Source organism: Neophocaena asiaeorientalis, unplaced genomic scaffold, assembly GCF_003031525.2.
Source record: "Neophocaena asiaeorientalis asiaeorientalis breed wild unplaced genomic scaffold, Neophocaena_asiaeorientalis_V1.1 scaffold145, whole genome shotgun sequence".
Lineage (NCBI taxonomy): Eukaryota > Metazoa > Chordata > Mammalia > Artiodactyla > Phocoenidae > Neophocaena > Neophocaena asiaeorientalis.
This window is the reverse complement of record NW_020172629.1, coordinates 2,143,934-2,153,475: the sequence shown is the minus strand read 5'-3', so window position 1 is coordinate 2,153,475 and position 9,542 is coordinate 2,143,934. Positions and strand designations below refer to the sequence as shown.

General features: G+C 52.6%; 1 protein-coding gene across 1 annotated transcript in view; it reads right to left on the bottom strand.

Annotated features, from left to right (window-relative positions):
• The window catches only part of DPP6 (dipeptidyl peptidase like 6), a 541,522-nt gene that overhangs the window by 91,378 nt on the left and 440,602 nt on the right, over nucleotides 1–9,542 (bottom strand). The window contains exons 11-13 of the mRNA XM_024739199.1: nucleotides 8,803–8,926; nucleotides 7,077–7,115; nucleotides 1,567–1,674 (exon numbers count right to left, since the gene is read on the bottom strand). Coding sequence (XP_024594967.1) covers nucleotides 1,567–1,674; nucleotides 7,077–7,115; nucleotides 8,803–8,926 — 271 coding nt within the window. The remainder of the gene's footprint in view (nucleotides 1–1,566; nucleotides 1,675–7,076; nucleotides 7,116–8,802; nucleotides 8,927–9,542) is intronic.

Genomic DNA, 9,542 nt, shown 5'->3' with positions numbered 1-9,542 from the left:
GGAGGGAAGGGAGGGGGAGGGAGGGAGGGAGGGAGGAAACCCCCGGGTCCTCGTCACTCTCCACCGCTCTTCACAAGGACGGCTTGAAGCTGCTTATTGCGCGTTGGGTGTTTGCACACACTGTCTCTCCCTAAGTGCCTCCCAGAGCAGAAGAGTTATGACAACAAATCACGACAGAAGGAGGAAGACGTGACCATCCCAACAGGAACGGGCTGTGAGATGCTGAGGCATGAGCCACAGGCCAGCTGTTCTAAGGGCAGGTGTCCCGGGCATGGGGCCCGAGGCTCACACTGTGGGGCACGGGGACCCCAAAAATGGCCTCGGGAGAAGGGAGAGCCTGTGCGGGCAGGACCAGGCGGGAAAAGTGGGCTGCCAGGGGTTCCGGAGGGCAGTGGGAGCCGAGGGGCTCTTGGGGAGGGGCCCCCCAGAGGGGGGGGCCCTGCCCCTGCTGGATGACTAACGGGTCCTCAGCCCATGCTGATCACAGGGGTGAATCCGAGATGGGCTGAAGGGAACATCCCAGCATTTTAAGTCTTGACTGAAGTGATCCCAAATGAGAAACCAGGAATCTGGGGCCACAGTACACAGGCCTTAGGAATAAGAGCTGAATGTCAGCCCGTCTGCAGACGTTCTGTACGTCACGCGATAAGTGGCTTGAAAACGAAAACATCTGTATCTAAGTCTCTGAGTCAAAGTGGTCCCTGTCCTGGAGCCACAGCCGAGTTTCCATTCCTGTTCTATCAAAGCTGCTCCATGTGGGACGTTCTTGGAATTTTGCTTTGGAGATTGCCTTTTGGGTCATGTCATGAATATAAATCTTCTACTTTATATCCACAGAATATTTTTGATAACTTTTTTAAAAATAAAATTTTATTCACATGCCCTGATCTCCTTAGACTCTGCTTCAACGTGGAAGCCCCACTGACTGAGGCCGAGGGCAGTGCTGATGGGAGGCCCGCAGCCCCTCACCTTCCTCCTAAGGGCAGGGTTCCCTGAGTGCAGCTCCGGGGTCCCACCCCGTGGGGAGGGGGCAGGCCCCCGGGTGCCTGCTCTGCAGGAGGTGGCATTTGCCAGGCTGTCTGCTGTTTCCAAACGTACCTATATTCAGCTCCCACATTCCCTGCTCAGTGATGCTCTGCTCTTATCCTGTGGCTGCAGCATAGGGAACGGCAGTGCATCTGGTTGACCGTGGAGGTGGGATGCCCTGGGGCCACAAGGACACTGTGCCCGGCCCCCAGGACCCAGAAGAGGGAGGAAAGGCCAATGCGGGCAGACTGACAAAGCGGTCTACACACACGTGTCCTGTGCTCAGACCCAGCAATACACCCGGTGTCCTCTGATATCGTCAGAAGTGTCATTCGTATTTTTGAGCATTACAGGAGGCACGAACGCCACCCCTGCCCTGTCAGGACGGCTGGCTCATGAAGGCCCTGTCCGTCCCCACGTGGGGACCCGCCTTCCAGTTTCAGGGCCCGGCTTCCCCCAGGGAGCACTTAGCTCCCCTGCTGAGGAGGGGGGAAGGCCCCCAGGGCACCCCCCAGCAGAGCAGGAAACTAGGGAGCTTACCTGGGAGGAGGACACCATGATGTGGTAGAACTTCCCCTGCCCCCCCTGCGGGATCGCTCGGACAAAGAAGAACTTCCGGCCGTCCTTGGAGAACACTGGCTCTTCATTCTGTGGATGACAGCCATCGATTAAGTCTACAGACTGTTTTGAAGGGGTTGAACCAGGATAAACTACATTTTGAGATACACTTTCCATGTAACTGCCAATGAGAGATGCAGTTGAAAGGCTAAAGGCTGTGTGGGGCCTTTTCTCTCCTTGGGAATCACGAGTCACACCTCCAGTTTCCTAAGAAAATAATGAGAAATTCAGAGGAATTCAGAGGCGGACACACAGGCGTCCCCTGGTTCACAGGGCACCCAGCTCACCAAGCCAAACAGGAGCTCAGCACTAAAGAAGTGCAGGGCTGGGCTCCCCGCTTACCTGTGGCCCCTGCAAAATTCTCCAGGGGCATTTTTTTTTAAACCATTTTTAAAAACTGAAACATAGTTGATTTACAATGTTGTGTTAGCTTCAGGCGTACAGTAAAGTGATTCAGTTATATATATATATATATTTTTTTTTCAGATTCTCTTCCATGATAGGTTATTACAAGACAGTTCCCTGTGCTATACAGCAGATTCTTGTTGTTTATTTATTTTATACATAGTAGTGTGTGTATATTAATCCCCCCCAACCCCGCTATCTCCTCTGGTAACCATAAGTTTGTTTTCTATGTCTGTGAGTCTATTTCTGTTTTGTAAATAAGTTCACTTATATCACCAGGGGTGTTTACTATCTATCATAATTCTGAACAATCACAAACCTGATTTTGCCTAAAAATGAATTCTAGTCTTTCCATCCTGTCTTTTGTTCTTTTATTTAATAAAATCCACCTCATACTGAATAGCCCACCAAGGAGACAAGAGAAAAGAAAGAAAGAAACCCCCAGCAAACAAGGACAGATTCTGCACGTTCTACGACGGAGGTGAGAGCACACGCTATTCCCAGGGACTCACTGTGCTTATTACGCGGCTTCTAACGAGAAGGAAGTTCCACACGGGCATTTACTAGAGGGCACATGTCTGCTTGGATCTACTGTCACTGTTCCCTGGAAACAAAATCAGCATTCCCAGTCTTCCCTTGGGGGAAGAATTCCAGGCTGCATTCAAAGCCAGCGCCTGTAGCACGTTGCTGCATCTTGGCCTGGCCCTCACCTCCAAAGCTGAGAAGCCACCACTCAGCCCCCAGCCACCCCCTGTGGGTTGGCTGTCGCCTTAACAGGCAAGAGGGATTGGCGTCTCAGCCTCTAGGAAGCTCCAGCTTGAAAGTTTCCATCCGTGAACACCAATTAGTTGTGGCTACGATACACATTTTCTGATTCAAGGAGCTCCACGCTAACGTGAATGAGAACAAATGGTAAATAAACCCCAGCTGGCACGAGGAAAACTCATTTCCCTGCAGTGAATGAATACATGCAAATATGATACGCCCAGAGAAACAGACCAACATGTGATTAAAGTGACATTTCATCTTCATGAATATCGGCAGTAAAATGAAACCTTTAATCTGCAAATATTTATTTTTCTATTTAGTGCTGGAAGTATGGTATTTAAAAATAGAGGAAACGGAAAAACCAGCAGTAAATCTGGCTTTTTAAATGTACTTTTATTTGCCGACTTCAGGATGGATACCGCAATACTGCTTCCGTTTTCTGGGGAAACGTCTGTACTTTTGGCAGAGAAAAATACTACGAGTAAATGTAATAAATAATTAATTCAGGCCTGAAACATTGCTTTTACACTGAGAAGGACTCAAGCATTGCAACGTCATCTTTACATTGATCCTGGGAACATTCCACAGCCGGCAGGTGAAGGACCAGCCTTTGAACCTCTCTGAGACTTGGTTACTCATGTAGTAAATGTATATTTAGTGGAAAAGTGCAATGACTTTTGACTAGGAGACCTGGATTTTAATCCTGGTTCTGACTTTCCTGGATTTGAGGAGAAGCGTTTCTAGCCCTCTGGGTAACAGAGCATTTAGCGTACCAGGCCCTGTTTCTCCACCTGGTTTCTCCACCTCCAATTGAGCAGATCTATGAAGAATGAGTCCTTTTTATTGGTGAAAGACTTTCTGTGAGCTATTTGTAGACTTTCTGCCCATTCTTTCTATGGTTCAGATACATTCATCCGGTCAATCTCCTTGCCTGAATTTTGAAATCACAAAACCAAAATTCTGGTTAAAGAAGAAAGATTGTCAGAAATTGACCTGCGGGAGTGACTCTTCAAACACAAAGATGGGTCCTGGGTTCTACCCCAAATGGCCTCGGGCCTGCAGGGCCCCTAGTGGACCTGCCCCAGGACCGACTTTGAAGGTCACGGCAGCAGATCGTGTGTGTGTGGGGGAGAGGGGCTGCCTATTTCTCCAGAGTATTCCCAGAGGAGAGGGAACTTAGTGGGTCTTCACCTTCTTTTTGTGGGCTTGTGGGGGATCTTTGAGGGGTTCACACTGAGGCCTAGGAAGGAGACGGGAGGAAAAGACGGGGGGCAGGAACAGAGGCTCAGAGCATAGCCCCAGGATGCCCTCGCCCACCCCCGTTCCCCTGGCAACGAGCACTCAGAAGACCCCATGATCTTCGCGCCCTGGGTCTCCCCAGGGTCAGCAGAACCGTCCAGACCCCAGTCCTCTCCTCCTCTGATGCGGCCCTGGGCAGCGGGGGTGAGCCCTGCGGCCCCTTTGTGATGACGTGCATGAAGTGGCTGCCAGCAGCTTCCACGGTGGCAGATGGCAGGTTGGCCTTAAAGAAATTCCTAACTCGCCCCCCAGGACCTCGCAGGGTCGTGAAGGATGCAGCAACAAGACAGCTTATTTTTGAAAAAGAGGGTCCACAGATTCCTTTGTGAAAAATCTCTTCAAAAGGAAAGTCATGAGAAACTGTTTGAAACTGGCTTTCCTACTGACCACGGTGCTGAAGGAACAGATGGAGACACGGGCTGAGCGGTGCTCGGCGAGGTGGGGCTCCGTGGGGTCCTGTGCCCGCCTTGGGGGTGGCTGGAACCCTGGGCCACTGGCTGGACTATGTATTTTTCAAAGGCTGTTTAAAAAATGTTAGCTGTTGCCTAATAAGTGCTTTAAAGTTTACGTATTGAAAGTGTAACAATTATACTTTTACTTTCTGCTGGTTTTTAAGTGCTGACTTGATTTTGTTTGGAACGACCTGGTTTCCCAAATCCAGGCTGCCTATCCGGTGCTTGGCTGGTTTCTTAGGTGGGTGACGGGATGTGTGCTCTGAAAATACACAACAGTCTTGCCCACGGCGGTGACTCTGTGTCCTGTCCGCAGAGCTTACGAGGACGACAGCTCGAGGCCCAAAGCACAGGTGACCAGTGGGGACGTGGGTCCCGCGAGTGCCGGACAGGAAGGCAGGGGCAGGAGGGGACCCTCTGACCCTGGCTTTCCCACAGCCCTGTGCCCCGTGAGAAGCAAACCGCCGGCTGCTTTGGTAAGTCCAACCTCCCTCCTCCAACTCAGACACAGACCGCACGTGGCTTGAGGCCCAGTCCTGCAGCCGCGCCTTGGGGCCCCATGCACGCCCACTCCCAGCCCTGTGACGGCCCTTCCACACGCCCTGGGGACACAGTCTAGGACTCCGCCCACATTCCGCACTTGGGGATCCGCGCAGCTCTCTCCCTTTCTACACCAAGACATCTTTGAGAGCTGCTGCTCTAGCGGATTCATTTCTTAAAAAGGCGAGCATGACACAAACAAAAACATGTTAATACAAGTGAGCCCTTCATGGCGTCGAGCACATTCACCATGCCGTGCAACCACCAGCTCGGGCCAGTTCCAAACCGCTTCCATCAGCCCAGTCGAGCCCAGACTCCACCAAGCTGTTACTCCCCACCCCAGATTCCCAGCCCCTGCAGCCACCAAACAGCCTCCTGCTTGTATGACTTTTGTCGACCTGGGCATCTCTCGTAAGTGGAGTCACACGGCGGGTGGACCCCTTTCACTCAGCACTGTGTTCTTGGCAGGACTACTCACAACACCAGAAGGCAGAAACAACCCGAATGTTATCAACGGACGAACGAACTGTCGTATGTCCACACCGTGGAACACTGTTCCACCATAAGGTGGCTGACATGCGCTCTGTGGAAGTGGTGGATTCTTGTTTTTGAAATCCACAAAGCCTAGCATGGCGCCTGGTACAATCCATATGTATTAGCTGAACAGATGACTACGTGTATAATGGATTTTTTTCTGACTCTTGCATCTCCGTGTCTTTGGCATTCTGTGTGACCGTAAGAGGAACGTCATAATATTACTTCCGATACTTGTGCTTGTATCGTTGGGCCAGGTGGCACTCAAGAACTTCTCAGTGGAACTCCTCAACGCATACTTTAAGACGCCCAAGCACAATCTGATTCTGGATCCTTCTCAGCATGGACTTGGCATCCAAACTTGGACACAGGAAAACCCAAGTGGCCACAGTGGGCACTCCTCTTTTGTGTCAGGCTGGCACAGAGCAGGAAAAGGACATAGTTAAAAGCAATCACGCCCACTGATGAGGGCACCACCCCTGAGATAACTGATGGGCGGCTGGGCCAGATTGCTGACTCCACAGGTGACAGAAGTGCACACAGAGTTTCTAGAATGTTCTTGGAGAGCCACTGGTAACAGTCGCATTGTCCAGCTTCACTTCCTTCCCATAAACGGAATCTGTCCTATCAATAAAGAAGCACACCTGTGCCCTCTCCACCATCATTCTGAGACTCAAACCCGATTAGATTTTTCCCACAGAATTTTCAGACGATTTTCATTCCATTCGGTAGGATAAGAAGGAAGTGAGCTTGCAAACCCTCCACCTGTGCTTTCTAACCTCAGGGCGTGGAATGAGAAAAAAATAATTAAAGAAAGAAAATACCAGAGTCGAGAGTTTCCTTTCTTGTGTGGGTTTAATTTTTCTGTCAGGGTGAGCACTGCCATGTCTCCTTTGATTCCCTCCAGTTCCTCAAGCCTGTTTCACATGCATCTCTTATCCGAGGCGGGGATGGAAAATTCAGGGGAGGCTCTAAAGTCAGGTCCCCAGGAAGACTCAAGCTGAACGGCACGGAATCCACCTCAAAGGAGGCATCTATGACCCACGCCGAGAAAAACAGGAACGTCAGCCCCGTTCCATTTTCTTTGACTGAACTAGGTTAAATCTAGGCAACTCCTTTCAACGCACCAAAGGGACATCACCTAACTGAGAACTGAGATCTCACTGAACACTGCACGTTCTCAAGAGCAGGTATTTCCCAGCCCTCTTGCACGGAGGCCACAGTTCTCCAGCAGTGCTGGGGCCTCAGGGAAGCCAGGTGGGCTGAGTGGCTCTGCTGCCCCCCAGAGCCTCTCTCGCGCGCACGTGTGTGTGTGTGTCTACCTGGGGCTTCCTGTAGGATTTAACGTGAGAAGAAGCCGTGTTGTAAACACTGGGAAAGGACCTGGTGGCTGATGTAGGCAGACAGTGTGGGATTTGCATGCGGAATAGTTACCTGTCTGTGGAGCCAGGCTTCGCTTTCATCCTCGTGTTTCTGAAACGAAATAAGAGCATTAGAGAAAGGAGTTTTCGCACATATTGTGTCTGCGACCAGCAGTGTAGAAACAATTGGATTCCCCTCCATGGTAGCTGCACAAGCTCAGGAAGGGGGCCAGCCCTGCTCTGCCTTGTCTCATGACGTGGCTCAGAGCTGAGCACGAGTGTTCCCCGAACAGGAAAAGTGTCACTCTCCCAGCAACGAGGACAAATCCACGGGGGGTGTGAATCCTTTGGAAGGCGGTGCATTTCTACCATTTGGTGGTCACCCCTGACCAGACACATGCCCGTCAGACGGTCACCGATGACCACACACGCGTCCACTAGATGGTCGCCAATGACCACCTAGTGGCACGTGCCCATTTAAAGGCAAATCTCAGGTGCTGCATTATTTTAGGAATTTGCGTGCATGTGCGTGGGTGCCTGTGTGTACATGTGTCAAATTTCCAGTTCACAACAATCCTGGCAGACCAAAACATTAAAAGGACTTAAAAAGCATATGAAAAGTAAATCTCAGAGAACTGTGTGGAAAGACATATAATGGGAGACCAAACACACCAACCAAACCACCAGGAATAGCTATTCAGCCGCATGGGCCGTGGACCTGTGCCTGGGGCAGGTCTGTTCTGTATCTGTGGACTCTAACCACGGGCAGGCTGGAGTTTCACTGCTGACTCTCACAAGACCGGGGGTCCAGATGCCAGAAGACCTGGGTTACCAGCCATTCCCAGCTTCCCAGCTGTGAGTCCACTCTTTCCTTCCTTCCCCTCAAGAAGCCCATCAGAATAACCTGGAATCTGCTCTCAATTGTATTAAAAATCAAGTAAATCACTGGCCCACTGAGAACACTGCTCTCAGCGACAGCTCACTGCGACTCCCCTCAAGATTGTCATTGGGCCACGGGGTCAGAGCTGCTGTCGGGGGCCCCGAGGTCACAACACAGCTGCTCTGCAAGCCTTTCTCCTCCTCAGTTGGGAAATAAACATTTAGGGCCAAAAAAGAGTTTCTGAGAGAACTGCCTGGGTTTATTAACTGATTTTAATGGATGTTTCTTTACCCAACACAAGGAGCCCTGCCCCCTTGGGGCTCAGGGATTGTGGAGGACGCAGCCCTTGGGCCAGGGGCAGGCCGCCTGAGGGGCTGAGACAGCCGTGGGTCACTCCCTTGCTTCGCAGGGTTGCCAAGCCTCTCTTTAGATTTTCGTTCCTCCTTGTCTCCCCTCCCTTCGCCCCCTGTAACCACCCACTAAGTCAGCCTGAGGCCCTAGGAACACACTGGCCTCACCGGCGACTTTCAGACACGGTGCCGACCGTCCAGGGTACCAGCTGGCTCTGGTCAGTGAGGGACAGAGAGGCTGAAATGGCCAGGCCAGGTTGCAGTGCCGGGTCCTGGGGCCTCAGGCCGGACCCCTCCCCTCTCTAAACGTCAACTGGAAAATGAGAAGCAGCCCCTGTGTGAAGTAGCTGTGGGCAAGGATAAAGGGAAGTGAGAGCTCTGTGAGCTGGGGGCTGAGAGGATCACCCCGAGTCTGCAGCAGTCCTCAATTCATCCACAAGGTGACACCCAAACAGAGACCCACATGCAGGCTGCACCTGGACCAGCAGGAGCTGAATGTGTGTGTGGCTCAGAGATGAGCGTAATGCCCGGGGATGCTCCCCGCCGTCCAGTCAGCCCCTGCCCCATACCTTGGTGCAGACCCCGGTGGTGGCATCGCAGAGGGTGAGGATGGACACGTTCTGCGCCCGGCTCAGCCAGTTCACGGCGACCTTGGTGCTGGTGGCCCATTTCACCATGGTGATGTAGTGCTCCCTGAAAGCACGAGATGCATGGTGAGCGGTGACGCAGGGCCCTCGGGGACCAGAGACACCGGCCCAACCTCGACACTGGGCCAACGTGGGGCGTGTGGGGGATGAGCCCCCAGGGGAGGCCCAGCAGGAACTGGTGCTGGGATAAGCTGGCGGGGGTGTGCTTCTCTCCCAGCTGCCCCCCAAGAGCTGTGTGCCCCTGCACCGGGCCAACACCCAGCCGTCCGACCTGTCCCCTGGGGCTGGCCTGTGCTTCTGCCCCTCGGGTGTTGTAAGTCATGCTGGGCATCGCTGCCCACTGACCTGGCTTTCTCGTCACCGTCCAGCCAGACCCCAACTCCACGTGGCTGGAAGTGGTGAGGACGGCTCTTGAGAGCCCGACAGAGCAAGAGCCAGGAAGGGCTCTGAGAAGGGGGCCCCTTGGGGAGGGTTAACCTGTAACTCCCCCTTCCCCTCCCCACGGGCTGAGCCGCGGAAGCCTCAGTGTTCCTTTCCCTAAGTTCCCAGGGGCATTCTCGAGCTAACTAGGGAAACTGGTTCCCAGCTCTGGGCGCCCGGTGGACTTGATGTGACACCCTAGACGTCATGCACTTGCTTTCACCCAAACCTGAACACCGACA